Source organism: Sorghum bicolor, chromosome 5 (assembly GCF_000003195.3).
Source record: "Sorghum bicolor cultivar BTx623 chromosome 5, Sorghum_bicolor_NCBIv3, whole genome shotgun sequence".
NCBI lineage: Eukaryota > Viridiplantae > Streptophyta > Magnoliopsida > Poales > Poaceae > Sorghum > Sorghum bicolor.
Genome location: NC_012874.2, coordinates 9,665,351 through 9,687,866, shown reverse-complemented (window position 1 = coordinate 9,687,866; position 22,516 = coordinate 9,665,351). Strand labels below are relative to the sequence as shown.

The 22,516-nt window shown below is 41.1% G+C and overlaps 1 protein-coding gene and 1 pseudogene across 1 annotated transcript; both read left to right on the top strand.

Annotated features, from left to right (window-relative positions):
- On the top strand, positions 680 to 6,160 carry LOC110435868 (annotated as a pseudogene).
- On the top strand, positions 13,538 to 13,897 carry LOC110435867 (elastin-like). Its single transcript, XM_021461951.1, has one exon. The coding sequence runs from the start codon at positions 13,538 to 13,540 to the stop codon at positions 13,895 to 13,897; it is 360 nt and encodes a 119-aa protein (XP_021317626.1).

Genomic DNA, 22,516 nt, shown 5'->3' with positions numbered 1-22,516 from the left:
AGCCCAACCAGCATGGCCACGTCATCGGTATTTGTCGGCCGTCGGATCGGACACACGAACGGGCTAGATCGTGCTCTCCCTGGTCATTTTGCAAAAAAGCCCTCAAAATTCAATCGAATCAACCCACAGTCCATGCCTTCTCTCAGTTGTTTCAGAAACAGACCCTCAAACTTTATCAAAATCAACCCACAATCCAAGCCTTATAAATGGGCCGGCCTAACTCCTATTGAGGCCATACATCATGGATCTCGCCTTACTAGGCCAAAATTGGCCCGATGACATCTTCGCAGAAATGAAAATATGCCTCATTGCAGATGGAAACAAACTATGATGATCTCAGAACACCTAACGATAGTCAATGTGAAATGTGCCATAATTGATTATACATTTCATAATGTTTTGAGGTTCCTAGGTTCACTTAACATATGTAACCTCACTGCAGTTTTTTTGTGTTCGTCAATTCTGCATTCCATCTTTGTATGTGTCATAATAAGACAACTTTAGCAACTTCAATTTAGTTGATTATAAACTTTGTGGCTACTATGGGTGCAAAATGAAAAATGACACACACACACACACACACACAAACACGTGCGCGTGCACACACACACAAACACGCACACACATATTTGGCTTCTATAAGCAGAATATACCAAAGAATAAGAAGGGAGAGCCGAAGATGCATGAGAAACATAATGTGATAGATGACATCCCCATGGACATTGTTGAACTTCTTGCCAAAAATCAGCATGAGAGACAGTAGATGACTAGCACCAATTCGTTGGAAAACAGTCATACTCGACCCAAGGTAGCTACAGTTGATTGTGTGGAGATTGTAGCAAAGGATAGTCCCATCGATGCATCAGTACAACTTGACACTAATTTCTAGTAATCTTTGGCATCATAATGTATGCAGAAGTCCTTATAGGGTCATGCATCATGTAGCATAGAGGTGCCCAATGCAAATCTGTAGGATTTACATACATAGAAGTTATCCTAGTGTCATGCTGCATCTAGTACCAAGGTTCTCAATGGTCACCTTCCAGAATCACAAATGCAAAATTCATTATGAGTACATGCATTACCCATCACAAGGTCTTCCATTTTGTACCCTCCAAAGCTATGTGTCCTTGACATTTTAGATCATGTCTAGTAACAACAATATTTTTGAAGGGACAAAGAAGTAACCATTGCATGGACCTCACCAATATTTGCACATCATCAACATATTGCTAAAGGGGGAAAGAAGGTAATGTGGGATTCTTTCAAGGCAACTTCAAGGAATTCACCAGCATGAACATATGGTTTTCAATTCAGAAATCGATTTCAAGAAGTTGATCCAGCTCCCATTCATGTCAAAGCTTCTAGTAACTATGGTTCCTAGATTCACTTAACATATGTAAGCTCACTACAGTTTTTTTGTGTTCTACAATGCTGCATTCCATCTTTGTATGTGTCGTAATAGGCCAAATTTAGCATCTTCACTTTAGTTAACTAAAACCTCCGTGGCTAGTGTGGATGTAAAATGAAAAATGACACACACACACATAGAGAGAGAGAGAGACAGACAAATAGACACGCACATGCACACACTCACGCGTGCGCACACACAGATGCACAAACACATTCATGTATGCACGTGCCTGCACATATTTGTCCTCTGTATGCAAAATATACCCAAGAATAAGAAGAAAGGAAAGGAAAGCGAAAGATGCATGAAACATAATGTGATAGATGACATCCCCATGGACATTATTAAACTTCTTGCAAGAAATCTGCATGAGAGATGGTTGATGACTCGCACCAATTCTTTGGAAAATAGTCATACTCGACCCAAGATAACTTCAATTGATTGTGTGGAGAGTCCTGCCAAGGACAGTCCCATTGATACATCAGCAGAGCTTGACACTAATTTCCAAATATCTTTGGCATCAGAAAGTAAAAGCAGAAGTCCATGTAGGGTCATGCATAATCTAGCACAGAGGCTCCCAATGAGAATCCATAGGATTTATATACATAAAAGTTATCACAGTGTCACACAACATCCAACAACAAGGTTCTTAATGCTCACGTTTGAGAATCATAAATGCAGAATGCATTTCAAGTACATGCATTACACATCACATGGTCTTCCATTTTCTATCCTCCGAAGTTATGTGGCCCTGCAATTTTAGATCGTGTCCAAGAACAACAGTATTTCAGAAGGGACAAAGAAGTAACCATTGGATGTACCTCACCAATATTTGCATATCATCAACATATTGCTGAAGTGTCCTATCAAAGCTATAGCAATAAGGGCGAAAAGAAGGTAATGTGGGATTCTTTCAAGGCAACTTCAAGGAATTCACTAGCATCAACGTATGGTTTTCAAATCAGAAATTGACTTCAAGAAGTTGATCCAACTCCAATTCATGTGTATGAAGCTTCTAGTAACTATGCAGCTCATCACCCTCTAGTAATTGTGGCTTTGGACCACAGCACGAAGGAAGCAGCTAGTCAGGTTCAGCCAAAAAGTGTTCCAAGCACACCATTAACTATGGAGGCTAGTTAAAGTGTTGAGTGCATGGAGGTAGGTACAAGTGTCACAAACACATCATTAACTATGGAGGCGGGTAAAAGTGTTGTAAACACATCATTATATTAACATGGAGGCGGGTAGGTGTGAATTTAGGAACCACAAATCATTGTGAAATGCATCATTGACAACATCGCATTTCGCTTCTACTATCCTTTGGGGTTTCAATATCATCATAATTGGTCTCCATACAGCATTGAGGCATCCTTTCATTTCTACTTTATATTTGAGTCCTGGCAGCAAGTATAAATACTTCAATGAGATCAATTGATGAAATTTGCACTGCCACCATTGACGAGGAAATAATTGTACCTTTCTCGGAAGAATGACAGTGAGCTTCTCTAGAACCAATGAGTGTTCAAGAATAGGAGCTAAATCATGACAATCTGGAGTCTCATGCCAGCAATTATTGATCAATAGGGTCCTTAACTTGGAAAATTGAGGGCACCATCTCAAGGCTCTTCTAAAAACAAATTGAACTAATTGCAAAGAAATATAGTTACTATGTATGAATAGAATGTATTTCTCATCATTTACAATAGCAAGCAGTTAACTGAGATATATATAGTAACACATAAACATAAAACATATCCACAATCAAACAATGAACAATAGGAACGAGTTGTGAATGAGAGACAAATTGAAGAAGTGTACCATTTTGTGGCCAGATAATGGGTTCAAATTTGTAGCTTCTGATAAGCCTCCGATGAGAAGTACACACTTTCCAGTAACTTTGCTGCTATTGTCATCATCAGAAAACCTTCTTCATCAAGGTCGTCATCATCATCTTCAATAGAGGAATAGCCATAATCTACTACAGCATGGTCAGATGCAAAACTATTGGAAACTTCATCACTATCGTCAATGTCATTGTATGGATAGCTGTAGGCAGCTTGATTAACATGAAAGCAATCCATGCAGTCACCCTCATAAGTGCACTCGTCCAAACACTAGTCGAAGTCTAGCATGCTCTCAAGCTAGGTAGTCGATCCTATTCGCAAAAGGGATGTCCAGCCATAGCTAGACCAGCTATTGAACGAAAAATCTAGAAGTGCTAATATGGGCAGGACATGCTGCTAGTCTTTGAAGCTCAGCCATCTCAGTGACAGTGACTCCATCTCCCACACCTCCGAGAGGCTATATTTCTCAACCTCTAGGTCTTTGCTGGGCCGGGTAGCTTGAGAAGTGGGCAAATCTTGCACTCAACCCTATGCCATACAGATCTAGCCTTATTAGGTACGATGAAAATAGGAGCAGCTCAGGTAGTGGAAACCATGGTGTCTCATCATCCTCGTCGTTGAAGATGTTGAGCGACAGCCACTGGACATTGCTGATCCAATGATGGATGAAGGCCTCGTTGTTGTCGTCATTGAACATGTCAAACTTCATCACACACATTTTGATGGGGAGCATGAGATCTTGCAGGCTTGCAAAATTCGGTGCACGAAACCACGAACATGCCACCACATACATCGTGGATTTGACATGGTGGATGTGGCTCCCATTCATGTGTATGAAGCTTCTAGTAACTATGCAGCTCACCCTCTAGTAATTGCAGCCATAGACAACTGCACAAAGGAAGTAGTTAGCCAGATTCAGCCAAGAAGTGTTCCAAGCATAGTATTAAACAATGGAGGCTGGTAGAAGTGTTGCAAACACATTATTAACTATGGAGGTGGGTAGAAGTGTTGCAAGTACACCATTAACTCTGGGGGGCGGTAGAAGTGTTGCAAACTCATCATTAACTATGGAGGCTCATACTGGTAGGCTATACAATTGAAGGATCACTGGACCTTATGGCCTTTACCCAAACAAACCTATGTCTGCAACACAACTTTTGAGAAGATGGATCCATCAAAGTGCAAGGCTTCACAAACTATTATATGGAGGCAAATGAGATCAACTGATGACATTTGTGGTAATTTATATTGCCACCATTATATTCAGGAGGAAATAATTGTACCCTGCCTGAAAGAAGAATAGTGAGCTTCTCTAGAACCAGTGAGTGTTCAAGGATGAGTGCTAAGGCACGACAATCAGGAGGCTCACACCCGTAATCATTGATCAATAGTAACTTAGAAAAAGTAGGTCATCATCTGCTGAAAACAAACAAAACCAATTGCAGAGAATTATAATTATTGTGAACAAACAGGATCTCATCATTTACAATAATTGAGATATATAGTAACACATAAACAATGGATAGTGAACAATAGAAACGAGTAGTGAATGAAAGACAAATTGAAGAAGTGTCCCATTTCATGGCCAGATATCAAGGTCAAATCTGTAGCTTCTAATAAGCCTATGAGAAGTACACACTTTCTGGTATCTTCACTTCTATTATCGTCATCAAAAAGTCTTCTTCATCATGGTCATCATCATCATCTTCAGTAGAGGGATAGCCATAATCTACTATAGCACGGTGAGATGTATAACTATTGGAACCTTCTTCATCACTGTTGTAAATGTCACTATTTGAATAGCTGTAATCGACTTGGTTAACATGAAAGCAATCCATGTGGTCACCCTCACAAGTGCACTCGTCCAAACACCAGTCTACTTTGACATATGCCGAAGCCATTTGTGGCATGCTCTCAAGCTAGGGAGTCCTATCAGGGGAAGGGATGCCCAGCCACAGCCAGATGGGCCAAGGAACAAAAAATCCAGAAGCACCGGTACTCTGCAGCTCACCCTCTAGTAATTGCAGCCATGGACAACTGCACCAAGGAAGCAGTTAGCCAGGTTCCGCCAAAAAGTGTTCCAAGCATAGCACTAACTATGGAGGCCACTGATAGAAGTGTTGCAAACACATCATTACCTATGAAGGTGGCTAGAAGTGTTGCAAGTTCACCATTAACTCGGGGCCTAGTGGAAGTGTTGCGAACACATCATTGACTATGGGGGCTGGTACTAGTAAGCCATATGATGGTGGGTCTATGGCCTATGGACAGTCTGGCCTTTACCCAAACAGACCTATGGCTGCAACATCTTTTGAGATGGTGGATCCATCAATAGTGCAAGGCATCACAAACTATCAAAGAGCAAACATGCATGTGCCAGATGGAACTTCAAACACAAACTCGTTTGACAGTAGGTGAAGGATGAACAATACAATGTGTCATGCCTAGCACATCATATGGGTGCCACCTAATTGAAAAGGATTCACTGACACTACAAGACTTATCTCAGCATCAGGTCCAGTAAAACTTGCATAGCCCTTTGTGCCCTCGAGTAGGTGTGCTTGGTTCATTGCTACAGCACGACATTGCAAATTGGTTTGAAAACTGTTGGACACGTTCTGGATACAACCTTGGTGTGTCTAAAGGGACAACATCACTTGTTGTTTTGACAGAAGGGGAAACTATGAGACCTTGAACTCAGGAATATTCTTCGCAGGACGGAGTGCCCGACAGTTGGGTTCTAGTCAACCTTGGACCAGTGGCAAAGGGAAAAAGGTGTATCCTTTGGATAAGCTTGTGAAAAAAGGATATCTATGATACTAACACAAACCCAGCTGACTTTACTGTAATTAGTGACAAGAACAAGTATATTTTTGAGGTAGAGATGATTGTTGTAGACAGTTAGATTGATACAGTTAACTTTGTCAAGCAATTATCATTTGTAGAGGACATAGGAAGGGTGGAAGGGCTTTGCTGAATCTTGTGCAAGGTAAAATACCTTGGGTCTCTTTTTCCCAACTTAGCTGAACCACTTTGATGAACACATGCAGCTTTTCTTACTTTAGTTGAATGGTTCATGCAGGTTGTGTGCCAGACACAAACGGATGCGTTGTTTCCTCCATGGAGGAGCAAAGTTACCGTACCAAGGTGCAGCCTCCAGTGTATTGTTTGCAAATGTATATAGGCAAAGAGTTGATGCTGGGTGGCCGTGGAAAACCCCAGAAAATTTTAGCTATTCTGTAGAAGCACAAGAGAAGAACATGTGAGGCTGTTCTATAGCCACAAAATAGAAATGTGTAAGTACCAAAGGGGGCTATGTGGTTGTGCTATGTGTAAGAACCGTATAGGTGATTCCACAGGTGGGTAACTGAGAACCGCCTGTGGAAATGCCTGTAGAAATCTTTTTCTAGAAAATATGAAATCGGTTTTTAAAATCGCGTGCTACGCAGTCGGTGGGATTCGAACCTGAGACCTCGCCCTCGCGCGTACCCTCCTCTACCACTCCACCTATCACTCACTTGTGTTTGTATTAGAGTTTAGTTCCCCACATACTATAAAAAAACAAGCATAAATTAATTATTTGAGGCCCTAAACGGATTCAAATGGAAAAGTCATCAACTACAAAGTTTTACAACTTTTTAAGATCTACAACTTTTATATTGGTAGTTCCTTCATCCGAGGTCATTTACAAAATTTGAATTTCAAATTTGAGAAATTCAAACGTAGTTTTCGATGACAAGATGATTTCAAATGAAAAAATTATCAACTACAAAGTTTCATAACTTTTCATGATCTACAATTTTCGTTTTGACAGTTTTTTCAAACAAGGTCATTTGAAAAGCTCAAAAAATTCAAGTTCAAATTATTTCTACACGCGGATTTCTTAAGAAATCGCCTGTAGAAATATGATTTCTACAGGCGGTCTCTTAAGAAATCTGCTTGTAGAAATACATGATTTCTACAGGCGGTTTTGTTAGGAAAACCGCCTGTAAAAATTGATTTTCACAGGCGGTTTTGTAGTTGGGTAAGCCAATTTGTTTCCACAGACGTTCTTTAATTAAAACCGCCTGTAAAAATTATGTTCCACCGCTGGCTTTGAGCACTTCTGTACTAGTCCAGGCTGCCCTGACGATGCCTTGAAAGAATGGCTGTATGAGTCACGGTTCTCTGACGAGGCATGTTGTAATAGTAACCTATTCTCGGACAGCGAGACCAGCAGCTGTGCCAATGTTGAGTAGACAAGTCTGAACAAATGATTGAATGGTGCAGCAGCTTGTGTGATGCATGACTGGTGAGTGGCAATGACAGAAGACCTGTGCCAGCAATGAGAAGGAAACCCATAGTGGCAGAGGTGTTGCTGGTGTGTGTCCTCCTGGCAGGCTGCATTTGCTGGCAAAGCATAGTCACGACTCCTGCTTACATTATTAGTAGAAAGAAAACGCAGCTGGCAGGAATTCAGAAAGTTGTTTAGAGTGAATAGTCAGAAGCCTTGCTGCCCACATGGTGGCAAGCTAGCCGATCGAGTGGCCGATGCCAGATGCCTTTATAAGGAAGGAAGGGATCATGTGGCGACGATGGGCGAGGCAGATGTCACTACGCACTCTGCAGTCTATACTCTGCAAACCTCCCCGTCTGCCCGGCTCGGTCAAACAAGTCAGGTAACAACGTCATTGTCTGGCAAGAGCTTAAGAAACCTACTGATGTCAACACAACACTGTGACAAGGCATGGGTGGGGGCCTTGCGGCAGAGCCTGCAAGTGGCTAGAGAACACTGGAGCCACGATATAGGGTTTTCATTATTGGATGTAAATATTCATCAGAGGTCATGGATAAATAGGACGAACATGATATATTAGAAATATCGGACCAAATTAAAAAATCAAATTACTTTGAAAAAAATCATAGAATTTGACATCAAACTATTTGTAAGCTACGAAACATCAGTTATTCATATATGCAAACAAAAATAAAGCACTACGAGTGTGAGATCATGACTTGGTGAATTTGAGCCGTCCACTTGGGACGAGGAAATACAGGAAAAAATTTCGTGCATTATTGTCGGACCTCATAGATAGAATGGAAAATTTCGTGCATTTTGACCGATAAAGAAAACCCACGCCCCGGGCCAGGCCTTCAATGCAGTGTCACTCTTTGGTGTGCACATGTCCCTCGTTGAGCTCAGCCGCACGCTCTACTCGCCTACGTAATGCCCCACCTAGTGCATGCCTCTCCCACTCTCCCTCCCTCCTTCATTCCTTCCTTCATTGTAGTAGCCCGCGCCCAGCACAGCTCTCACGTAACAAGTTCTTGTCTTGGCTTGCCTCTGGTGCCAACTTTGGCCGCTATTGCATGCTATAGTGTTGCGGCGCTATTTGCTATAGTTTCACTTATAATTTGCTACTAATTTGGTATTTTGGACAATTAAACACTGGATTTTCATGAACCATGTTGCATATTTGTGTTCACCAAATTCCATGTTTTTTGCATCAACTAAAAGTTGCTGCTATTTTCAGTAGCCCGCTATTTTAAACCATGGTATTATGTGTGCGCCGTGGCCATCATGTCCATTGAGGGCATCATCAAGGTTTCCATCCACTACGACATTGGTGGTTCCTGTGTCAAACGTTTATTAACCCATTGTGTGTGGTTGTCTTTATTCTTATCTCTGAGCTAGTACATAAGGTAAGACTATCTCTCAACTTGTACAATGCTATGCAAGTCCTTGTAAAAAACGCCATCCAAGTGGGCACATGAGGATTGGTAAAACCCATTGTGTGTGGTTGTCGTCTTTCTTTGTCTTTGATGAGCTAGTGCACAAGGTAAGACTATCTCAACTTGTACAAAGTAACGCAAGCTGGCGCATAAGAATTGGAGTGAGTGCAACATGCCTAATATGTGCAGCGTATGAAGTAATCATGATTGATCATCAACATCTATATCAATATTTTTAAGTGAAAGATGGGGTGCGTTAAAAAGTACCCCACCCGAAACAAGACTTTGTTTTTACTCTTGATCTTTAGTGTCTTTACATTTTGGAAGGCAAGTATAATGGTTATATATAGTCTTGTATAGTGTCATGCCATGTAACCTTGAGAAGTTTGCATGAGTTTGGTCGTTCGGGGTCAAATCATATCTATAATCGGTAGGAACGAGTGGTGTCCGAGACTGAGTCATGCGGTATGATGAGATACTCAGCATCTAAGAGTTGGAGGATGGCCCAATATTGGTTTAATTTGGATGTGTGCACTAACCATAAGAGATTCTGGAATATATTGGAGGCAAGACCAAAATGTCGCAGCTTGTTTCCTTCTCATCAACGAAAAAAAGGAAACAAACAATCAGGATAGAACTACTCTAAAAAATTAGGATAGAATCATAATAAAGAAAACTAGAGTACAAAACAAAACAATGGACATACCTCTGTACTTGCTTCGCAACGAATCTTGCAAGCGCGGTGTCGTTGTCCTCCAAATCCAGTAGTTTCAGTAGGTGGTCACCATCTTTGACTCTGACGTCCCTTTTGAAATGGGACGACCACGGTTGCTGCAGTTAATGATGCAAATTGGACGTTGCAAGCTGTAACAGGAAAGGTTAAGATAAAGAAAATGGTCACCGTGTGTCGACACTAGCCAGACAACTAGACAAGCCCTATATAGACTAGAGAACTGCCTCAGTAATGATGTTCACAAGACCACTTCTTTACCACTGAGCCAAAATTCACTCAAAAAATAGAGGATGATTGATTTTTTCCCAGAACAAAAAAATATAGCTATGATCTTCTACTTTCCTTCTTTTCGCTAAGTTATCTCTATTGAGAACTTTATTGTTAATTTGTAGCCAGGTAACAGATCAAACTTCCAGCTGTTTGGTTGCCGGTTAACAGATCAAAGCCAGGCACCGTGAAACCACTTGAGCTCTTAGCTTGGCTCTAGAAGAACGTGGAGGGTGGCAATAGGCCAAAAATAGTTGCAATAGTAGAAATAGCATAGCAATAGGCCAATAGTTGCAATAGTAGAAATAGAAATAGCATAGAAATAGCATAGCAATCATGCGAAATTAGCGCACTACTAATTTCGCCCTATTTCAATGCTTGAAAAGCATAGCAATAGGCCAAAAATAGTTGCAATAGTAGAAATAGCAACACTTTTTGTTCATTGGGAGGCATTGTAAGCGCTTGCGTGGGTAAAGGTTTGTACAACGCTTCTCTAGAAAGCATTGCAAAATGTGCTGGATTCGCAACGCCAAAGCATTGCAACATAGGTTTTTGCTACGGTTGTAGGTGTGACAATAGCAAATGCAACGCCTTAAGCATTGCTAGACCTTGCAATGGCAACTTGTCTATGTAATAGCATATGGTGCACTAGCAACGATGAACATGTGTTTCAAGATGGCAATGGGGCTATCCCCGTCGAGTTTGAACGGAACGTTCTCTCCCCCCTCGAGTGAATCAAAACTCCCCGCTCTCCGTCTTTGTCCCTGCCATCGGGGATACATTGTCGCCATCCCCGTCCCCGAATGGGGATTTCATCCCCGTCGAGTTTCCCATGCCCGATAAATCACCAACAAACATATTGCTAGCAGCAGCAAATTAAGTTAAGTATAACAAGAATTGCACATTTTAAGATGTAAATTCAACACAAATAAAAAGTCTCAATTCAGTAGCACCATTGCGACCACGATAGGATCCAATTCCAGGTGCCACTAAAGGATGAAGATCTTCACCGGCCCATGATGCAGGATCCAATTCCAGATGCCATCCCTAGGATAGCTCTCAGTGAGCTCTCAGAGCCGCGGCCCACAGAGGCCAAGGGGAAGGGGGGGCGGCGGAGCTCTCAGAGCCACAGGGGAGCGGAAGGGTGGCGGCGGCGTAGCTATCAGAGCGGTGGGGGAGGGGTTAGGGCATGAGGGGGTGGCGACGGAGCCCTCAGAGCCACGGCTCCTGCAATCGTGCGATATAGGGGGAAGGAAGTGCGAGTGTCGTGCGGGGTTGCGGTTGCGGGCTGCGGCTTGGGGAAGAAAGTGCGGCGCCTAGGGGCAAAGGGATGGTGGGAAGGAGGAGCCCTAGGGTTTCACAATATATATATATGGAAGAGTATTGGGCTCGATGGATTGGGCCTCTATGGGCTCTGTCGGTTATGGGCTGCAATCAGGGACCTAGCGGGGGACGGGGACAGGGAGGTGGGGAACGTTCCCACTCCCTCCTCACCTGACAGGGTTGAGATTCAGCCGTTAACATCTCCGTGGAGGACAAATCTACCCTATTTTCTTCCCCTAATGGAGGAAATCCCCGTCGGGGATATCGGGGTTCCATTGCCATCTTGTCATGCGTTGCAAGACAATGTACTACCATGCATAACGCGTGTGGCAACAAGGATTATGTCACAACACCAAGAGGTGGTGGCAATATGTGCAATAGCCATGCCCAAGGTTTGGTTGCTATGGCGCAGTCACTATTGCTATGGATAATGAGTGTGGCAACAAAACCTATATGGCAACATCAAGAATTGGTGGCAACATGTGCAATTTCCACATTTCAACCTTTAGTTTCAATAAGGTGCACCTCTATTGCTACTTGGATTATTCATTGCTATAGAATATATTGCCACAAAAAATATGGTTGTCATTAGACGCTTTTACAACACTTTTAGTTTGGTTCCACCACATGATATTGTAGCGCCATTAAATAATTAGAAACTCAATAGACATCAACAAAGAATTTGAGGAAAGCTACTAAACCAAAATATTGACTTGTTTCATTTTTTTCATATCTAGAATTAAACAATCCAATTTCAATCTCAGGCTACACACACATTATTGAAACAAACATATTCAACTAATTTTTTTCCTAAACAGCAACATCTAAGATGATTATAGACACAATTGAGGCTTGGCTTGGCCTGATTTGGACCATCCCATCATTCGTGCGCTCCACTCAAACTCTACGTTCGTACTGAAAAAGAAGATTGACATTTGGCATTGGCACCAGTGTTTTAGTACAATGACATTGCAAGTCACATTTTCATAATGATATGAAATTGTCATAGGAAATGAAGCTAGAAAAATGACCACTATATTATCCATCTATACATTACTTTTATTTGATCGTCTCTTAGCCAAAACATCACTAGTTTTATTTGAAGAAATATAATTTTGTAGCATTCCATTCTTTGTTTTGGGAAAGATTTCAATTACATGTTCTATTGTGAAGCATAGAGGTACTACAAGCTACAAGAATTAGTTACACTTGACTGTGCTTATATAGTCAACAAGTAAGATTTCTCGTGATACATGTACCAGACTGTGATATCCACAGAGAACATGTTTACCAAGAACAAGACGCAAGGTTGAGGTAGCCAAATAAGACAAACATGTGCAATGAGCATACTAAAAGCCTTAGTAGAATGGAACTTCTAAACCTTGGATGTTAGTATGCATGGTTCGCCTGAAAACAGAATTGATTTAAAAGATGCGTTAGAGAAGAAATATGAATACTATAAAACACATATTTTTTTTAAAATATAACCATTTAATATAAGAAGTTACGAACCATGAAAGCTTCACAAACCATGAAACAGAAGAATGAAAGCTTCATTTCAGAACATCCGAAGAGTGGAAATAATGTTGCTCTAACAATGGCAGGGGTTAGTTCTTTCATCTAAGCTACTGTGACAAACCGTAGGTAGAACTAAATAGAATTGAAAACTATGCAGATTAATATTGTTTGAATTACTAATAACAGCAACATTGCAATAGGTTGCAACAAATAAGTTGTAACTGATTATAGAGTAGATTTGGATTGTATAGTTGAAACACAATATTGGTCTGAAGAACATAAGCAAGCTGTGGTGGGGGTTATTGGGGCGGGAGGGGGCGCTGAATGTGGACCTAGAATTTTCATATGCTCCATGCAGAGTTTTTATGAAACTTGTTCTACTAGTGTTCTATGTCACTCCCTCCATGAAGATAAAATTGCTATTATATAACTCCAATCGTGTGGTTTCTCTATTCTATGACTCCTAACATTGACTTCGCTAAAATTTGACTCCAAACATTGTGGCTTCGTAATACATATGATTTTGATTCATTTAGTTATTTCTGAAGTTCCAAATACATGTATTTTCTAATAATGATTGTATTGTCCTTCTGGTATTCTCATCTACTCATCGATTCATCTACCCGACGTTTTCTCTCGTAACTGAGGAGAACACAACTCTTCATTTCCTCGACATGCCGCCGCTAGCCACTCACTGCCCGCCGCCCCTCCCCATGTAGCCGCCCCGCCATGGATGGAGGATATCCACCCCTTGAAGGTGCCCACGCAAGGCTAATCAGCATGGACACCAAGAGTAGTGAACTGGAGGGGTCAGGTGCCCTAGACCACGTGGTGATCGTTGGTGCCTTGGACGAGGCCGCTGGTGGCCTGGTTGCGGCCCTAGGAGACCTAGTAGCGGTCGCTAGTGGCCTAGACATGGCTCTAGGAGGCCTAGCGGCGGCTGCTGATGGCCTGCCTGAGGCCACTGGTGGCCTAGGCGAGGCCACTGGTGGCCTGGCCATAGCTCTAGGAGGCCTAGCAATGGCTGCTGGTGGCCTGGTTGTGGCTCTAAGAGGCCTAGCAACGGTCGTTGGTGGCCTGGCCACCTAGGCTAGGGCACTCGATGGCCTACCACAACTGAGAGAGGAGGCCACTGTCGATGTTGTAGCCCTAGTGAGATCATTTGGTGCCCACTATTCCTCATCCTTCTATATAGTATAGTCTTCCAATGCTTGATGTGCAAAGGTAATGTCTAGTGTGCTCTAGCCCTACTAGGCATATTAGTTGTTGTTTTTTTAATAGTGTAACCATAATCCTTGCTATTTTTTACTAGTAGTAGATTGTAGTTAATCTAGGTAAAGTTGATTGGTCAACATTACAAATTGTGGATACACATGATGATGAAGGTCGAATTGAAATAATGAGCAGGAGTCAGATGTGTGATCTTTTTGGCTTAACAGATGACGGCACATCAAATATACTTAGACAAGGCTCTGATCGCCGAATGGATGAACAAGAGATTGGTAATGAGCTTGAGCAAGATATTGATGGTGCTGCCATTCCTACTAACGATGACGTACCAGGTGAGATGGTCATCACATATGATAAGATAAGAACAACCCATCGATGGAGGTATGGACAATGTACCCTATAATGGAGGAGTTCAAGCTGGTAGTTTGGTAATTTGCCATCAAGAAGGAGTTCCATTTAGGAGTGGAGAACTCAGGTAAGAAGATATATAGGGCTTATTGCAAGTCCAGTGATGATGAAAATTATTTCCCTTGGAAGATAAATGGAAGGAAACTAGAAGGAAGCACAACTGTGGAGGTGAATAATGTTTTTATCATTTCATTCGTTCATTCGTCTTGTTATGTAAATTAATATTACTTTTGCTGCAGGTAACCGTTTTGTATGACAAACATGAATATGTATCTAGCATGAGGATGAGAACTACAACTCTAAATTGCAAGTGGGTAGCTAGCAAAGCTATCCCAATCCTTAGAGTGGAACCATCTATTTGTGCTAAGGATCTAAAAATGTGGTTAGACACAGATCACAAGTGTGACATTGCATATGACACTGTATGGCGAGGTAAAGAAAGAGCTCTAGATGTTGTTTATGGCAAATGGTAAGTTAGCTTTGAGTTATTGGTTAGGTGGAAGGCTGAGGTGATGAAGTGGAGCCCTAGAAGTGTCGTTGAGATTGATGTGCTTGGGGTGGTGGTTAGGTATATTTCCACTGTTTTTTCTGTGCTCTTAAACCGTGTGATGATGGTTTCTTGGATGGTTATAGGCCACCTTTGAGCATAGATGCAACAACACTTAATGAAAAGTGGAATGGTCACTTGGCCGTAGCTGTTGGAGTTGATGGTCACAATTGGATGTACCTAGTTCCTTATAGCTTCATACCTTTTGAAACAACAGACAACTGGACTTGGTTTATAGAACAATTAAAGAAAGTTATAGGTGATCCTCCACTTCTAGCTATTTGTTCTCATGCTAGCGAGGGCTTGGAAGATGCAGTGGGGAGTGTATTCCCAAATGTAGAGCAAAAGGAATGCTTCTATCATCTTGTCAAAAACTTCCAGAAGGGATTTAGAGGTCTTGGTATTTTTAACATCACTTCACGTTAAGTTGTCATCCATAACATGATGCCAAAACCAAAGGTAAATTAATCTACATGTAGCAACTCTAAATATAATATTATAGAACATATCCGCAAGCGCACAGATAATTCTCCCATTGTAGCACTTCACCCAGTAAGTATTTCAAGTATCGTTGATTTACTTTATGCCAAAAGGATAAAGATATGTTCTAGTGGATAAACAATTAAACCAATGGACAGATGGATAAACAATTTAATCACAGACATTAATAATGAAGATAAATGCGTAAACATAACCGATAACTCTAATACTTTAGCAATGATAAGTCAATAATGATTTGATAAATGATAACTGAATAAATAAAGTAAATGTTATTCTAGAGGTAGAATATAGAGACTAACTAATGTAGACAGACTATCTCGAGATTGGGCTAGAGTAAAGGAAACCTATGTAATTACTAAATATAAAGTCTACAGCCTACGCCATATTACACATTATCATTTATAGAAGAACCACTTAGAAAACATCATAAGGAGTATCATCTAATGAGGATATTAAGACACGGGGGTCACCTCCTTTGTGACCGCACTCTGCTAGTCCTACGTATGGGGGGTGGACTACAGAGGAACCAACGTAGTTGTCACCTACGTGGACTACCATACGACCCGGCACGTCAGGGTGCCTCCATAGGTACAATATGTATCTAGACACCATGTCTACATAATATGCATCAGCTAACTCACTTGAGTACTGAATTAGGTGCTTTACGGTCAAATGACAATAATCATCATGAATTACAACTATATCAAAGATGCAACTAGAATAAACTAAGTGCTGAATAAATAACAATATATTGAAATAAAGCAAAGTCATATTGAGATACAAGATATAATACCGATCTTCCAAACGAACGGATCTGGAATCCCGAGCATAGCGCCCAATTCTACTTGAACCTTGCTAGATGTCTAAACTATGAACTTGAAGAACTAGACCTCTAATTCTAATCTCTAGAAACCCTAAACTTCTATCTACTCTTGACAAATGAACATGATGAATTGTGGCTCTCTTCTAGAGGGGGGCCTATGAAATACCCGATTTTAAGGACAAAACCAGATATGCACCATATGTGAGTTTTAGAAGTCAAATCTCAACTACAAATAAGGGGTAATATCAAAAGACAATGCATAAATATATAACGTACTTAGTATAAAAGAGATAACCTTCGGTATCAAACAGCGGATAGACAACTCCAAACTTCGGGTATTAACTCCTCTCTATAGGATCCAACTGACTGGTTGATCACAAGCCCAAAACTTCTCCTGACGTGTGGGGGAAATTGCAAGAGTGAGCACATATCGTACTCAACAAGTATAACCAGGGGTTCATGAGGCTCAATAAGCTGACACTGGTTTGACTGCATTTAGCTTTTAATAGTGGATGTTGACGGTCCTTAAGTACTAAAATTAATAATCAAATAAACATGAAAAAGGATCGATATGAAACAAACATCTAGAATTAGGGTTTTATCTGACAGAATTCCACGAGCTTTGGTGTTTATCTATTTCTGCAGGGGGTTATCAGAGAATATGGAGAGAAGGCTCACATGTCATGTTTACAACGAGATAATTACGTGCCGCGCAATTTTCCTCAATCTAGAAGAGTCCAGAAGCCACGGGAACGAACGAGAGCACGATCGGGCTCGGGGGCAGGGCGGCCGCCCACCCCCCTTGGGCGCCCGCCCAGGGTTGGAGACCAATCGGGACTCTGCTTCGGGGCTAAACTCCACCGACCTAAAGGATTAATCTAAACCATACAATCTATGTCAGTTTGATCTGACGGCCCAAGTTCACTTGAGGAGACTATAAAACCAGACCCCCCCTGGCCCCTAGAGGAGAGGAGAAGAAATCATTATTCAGAGGTAGCCATCAAAGTTAGGGTTTAGGGCTTCTCTCTCACAGAGAATTAGAATTAGCTACTCCCTAATCCTTCAAGTTTAGAGGTTTGATTAGATAGCAATTAGAGAAGTAGAGCACTACGCTCTGGATTCGGATCTTCGGTAATAAAGATTGGTATTATTCATATCTTTCTCTAATTCTTTGTTCTAATTGCATTATGTCTCTAATTATTATGTTCTTAGTTTGTTCTAGCTCTATATTTGATATAGTTCTAATTGATAATGAGTTTATGTATAAGTTTGCAAAGCGCTTAGCTCTTGACGCGAGGGAGTTAGGTGATAGATCACATGTGAGCGTGGTGCTTAGATGTTATTTATCTGCAAATGTATCCTATTGGCCGGGTCGTGTGGTAGTTCGCGATAGTGACAGCTTCGTTGATTCTTATATAGTCCACCGTCCGTTGATAGGACAGGCAGAACCGGTATTGTGGAGTAAGTCATGCGATGCTCTGATTTACTTTATCAATGTTCCTTATACATGAATAAAGAGTCTTTTATGCTATATATGATCTTGTAGATAACTAGAGTAGATTATGACTTAGTAGTTAGTAGATAACTTAGAATCCATTCTCTAGCTAATCCGATATAACCTACATATATGAGGAGTAGTCTATTTTCTAATCGCTGTGTTATTTATCCCTTGAACTTATAATTCATTATCATTATCTTTATGGTTTACCCCCTGCTAAAGTAAGTGACTGTGTGACGAGTTTCTCATTAGTAATCATGTTCTTGCAAGTTTATCTCTAGTCTATGCCTTGATAGATTTTGCCCCCTTATTTTAATTTCATCCCTCGAGCAAAATTATAAATAACGATACCTGGAATACTTATCCTGGTGAAATGCTACAATGAGGTGTTTTATCTGTGCGCTGGCGGATAGAATAGATTATTTTCTAGAGATCCCTTACATTTATAAATACCTTTGTACACTCTGGCACCATGCTGGGGATGACAACCTAGTATCTAAGTGGTGTTAGCTAGTGTCAACAAGCATTTCTGGCGCCGTTGCCGGGGAATATTATACGAGTCTCAGGAATAAGTCATAGAGGGGAACAAAAGGGTAATACTTAGGAACGGTAAGGAAAGCCAGAAAATCAATCAAGGTTATTCATATAAAATATTAGACTAGACTATAGAGAAATAATTGCATAAAACAGCTACTAAGGGAGAAATCATAACAAGGCACCTCTGCTTTGGCAGGTTCACCCTGTTGTTTTTCCATGTTTACATTTTTATACAGGGTATATCAGGATTGACTTTGGGTACATTAAACTCTTCATCATCAAAACCAAAGCAATCAAGAGAAGAAGAAGCTAGCTACCAATTGCTGAAGCTATGGCACAGAAGACCCTACAAGAATTCTCTGCTCCAAGCCTTGAGAACATTCCAGCTAGTCCAAGATTGGCAGTAGAAGAAGGAATACCTGAGTTTGAGCTCAAGTCAAGCCTCATCAATTTGATACAAGCTATACAATTCAGTGGAAAGGCACATGAAGATGCTAGTGCACACTTGCAGAATTTCTTAGAGATTGGAAGCACAATCCACATTAACGGAGTTGACAAAGACGTCATACTGCTTCACCTTTTTCCATTCTCACTAGAAGGGAAAGCGAGGAAGTGGTTCTACACTCATCAAGATAACATCAACAACTGGACGAACTTGTCAGATGCCTTTCTATCAAAGTTTTTCCCTATAGGCAAAACAACTGCCTTAAGAGGAAATATTGCCAGTTTCCAACAACATAAGACAGAAGCCATTTCAGAAGCATGGGAGCGTTTTCAAGGATACATATCAAATTGTCCTCACCATGGAATGGCCACATGGTTACTTATGCAGACCTTCTACCATGGATTAACCCAGAAGGCTTGTGAGTGCCTAGATGCATCTGCTAAAGGATCATTCTTGGAGCTTACAACTGGAAAAGCAGAGATACTTTTGGATAAGATAGCAAAAAACCAAAGCTGGTTCCAAGATAAAGCTCAACAATGTCATCAAACTGAAGAAATACCAGAAGAAGTAAATGCATTATCAAATAAGATGGAAAATCTGCTCCATTGGATTGACCAGAGGGCCAAGTTCAAAGAAGATCAAAGGGCCATTGAGACAGCATACAAATATCAACCAACTTCGAGTCAACCCAATAGCAAAGGTATGAATTCAGGTAATACTTTCAAGCAACTTTCATTAAAAGAAATAATTGCTCAACAAACCAAAATTAATGATGAAGTTAAACAAAGGCTAGATACAAATGAATCATCTCTAAAAGATATACACAATAAAATGGATTTTCTACTAACTGCCTTTGATGAGCAAAACACTCTTAATAAAAGGGTAGAGCTTAAATTAATAAAGATAGCTGCTGCACTGCCTGTTGCTACTAACCTTGAGCAGGTAAAGAATATAACTACTAGAGGAGGCAAAGCTACCAGAGATCCCCCATACCCAAAAGAGAAACAAAGAACATCAGCACCAGTGCAACTAGCAGTGATAGAAGAAGAAAGCCCAGTTGAAGCAGAAGATCTGCTACAACCACCAAGAACTGGAGAAATGAGGAAAGATTTTTATGACACCAACTATTTGCCATTTCCCAGAAGAAACAGAGGACTGCAGTCGGATGAGCAGTTTGGTAAGTTTGTAGAGGTCATTCAGAAATTATACGTCAACATACCTCTGCTGGATGCCATACAGGTACCTACATATGCAAAGTACATCAGAGATATTCTTAACAAGAAGAGACCACTGCCCACCACTGAGGTTATCAAGCTGACAGAAGAGTGTAGTGCGGCCATCCTCAACAAGCCACCAAAGAAAAAGGAAGATCCAGGATGCCCCACTATTGACTGCTCGATCGGAAACCAACACTTCAACAATGCACTTTGTGATCTCGGAGCAAGTGTCAGTGTGATGCCAGCATCAGTCTACAAAAAGCTTGAGCATGCAACCCTAGAACCAACATCAATGTGCCTACAATTAGCGGATCAATCGGTTCGACACCCGTTGGGTATCGCCGAAAACATTCCAGTCAAGATCAGAGATTTCCTGGTGCCAGTAGACTTCGTAGTACTGGACATGAGTCATGACTCAGAAGTGTCCATCATCCTTGGAAGGCCATTTCTGAGCACTGCCAATGCCCACATTGATGTCGGGAAAGGAGAAATCAAGTTCAACATAAACGGACAAGAAGAACACTTCACATTCAAACCCAGACCAGAGAGAGACTCTACAGTGAAGGAAGTTCATGAAGAACCACTGGAGACACCATTTCCGGAGGAAGGTAACTCAGAAGATTAAAAGATTTGGAGGTCCAGCTTAGGGGACCTAAAAATCCTAAACCCTCACCGGGAGGTAAAACAGTATTTATCCGCATTATTAATTCTCTCATATTTAAATTCTTGCATAATTAATTCTTGCATTAGTCACATTTATTCATAGCATTATTATAATAATCAAAAGCCCCATATAAATAATATTCATGAAGTGTAACAACCCATGTTTATTAATTATTGTGGAGGCACAAAAATATTTTCCATAATCATTTTAATTATGTTTCAATTCTCATAGATTTTCCTGCATTATATTTTATATTAACCTTCTAGAAGCATGACCCACACTTCTTGGGTCCCACATGTCATACACTTCACCTCACATACATCCCATCACATTATTTCATCCACCAATATGTTTCCACTTACCTGACATCTTTCCACCGTCCAACAACCACCACACAACACTATTCTGCGTAAGATCAAAGCAAGGAAGCAAGTGGAGGAGGCACACCCAGGATGGACAACAGGAGTGGGCGCCCGCCCACCTACCAAGGGCGCCCGCCCTGCTCCCTCTTCCTCCTATAAATAGCCACCTTCTACCTCCATCCTCTCCACACAAGCACTCCAGAAAACCACACAAGTATCAGTTTCCAGAAAGAGCTCTTGTAGTGAAGAGAGAATAGAGTAGAGAGAAAGAGAAGAGTGGGAAAGAAGTTGATAGAGAGTGATTATCACCTAGCAAGTAGTGATCCCGTTGTCTAAGCAGAAGTAAAAGTTGTTTAGGGAAGCTCTACCAAAATAGAAACTTATCTTGAACGACTAACTCCTGGACTACTGACACTCCGGACAGCTGACCACTAACATTTTCTCTCACATTTTCCACTAGTTGTGTTTTTGCCAACTTTTGTTTGCAGGATGTTTAAGAAGGTGAAGAATGCAGGGAAGGCTCTCAAGAACATTGGTACAAGGAGTTCAGCCCGACACTCCTCACAGCCATCAGAGATGAGCGTCGACCCGACACCCACACAGGCTCCGTCATCTTCATCAGGTCAGCAAGTTAAGGTCCTTCTCAAGATAGGAGACCTTGGACTGAAGACCCGAAGAGAGAAGGAAGTTTATCAGCAATTGAAGAACAAAGATTTTATTCACACCCCTACTCTTGATCCAATCTTGCTACAAGAATTAGGTATGGACACTGAATTTGACTTAATTTTCCAGATGTTAGGTTGGACAAAATTTTTGGAACATAACTGAGCTGGGTTCTCGTCTTCTCACCCTCAAATTTCTCTGCACCTTACAATACTATGAGGGGGGAATTGTTTTTCGGATGTTCAAACAGGAGATTATGTTGTCTTGGAGAGAGCTGAGCGACCATCTTGGTTTCTCTTCAAGATGCATCCTGAACATTGACTCCGATTTACCCAATTTTGAGAGACACCAGTTTTGGAGAGAAATATCTAGAGACAATTTTTATAGTCAAGCCCGAACCAGTGACATGGAACACCCCACTCTTAGGATGTTCCACAAATGGCTTGGGTACAATCTTTTCTATCGTGATGATATTAGGAAAGTAAGAGTAGGAGATTTACAACTTTTATATGCTGCTATTAGTAAAGTACCCACTTCACCTGTTACACTATTAGTTTCTCATTGGCTTAGTATACCTAGTCTTCAAGGACCAGTAGAATGCACTTCACTTATCACTCGTCTAGCCTTTAATCTTCACTTACTAGAAAACTCATCGTTGGATTTCATAGATGAGTTAAGAATTTATCATGGCTATGACACATTTAGTCAAGCTCGGATGTTAAAGAAAGAAGGGAATGTAATGTATATGCTATATGATGATAGAGGCAAGATTCGGTTACCTAACCCGAACCTTGGCCTCTACGTTGTTCAAAA

What these genes read in the sequence shown, in the direction of transcription:
- LOC110435867 (XM_021461951.1), top strand. Translation starts at nt 13,538, where the DNA reads ATGGATGGAGGATATCCACCCCTTGAAGGTGCCCACGCAAGGCTAATC.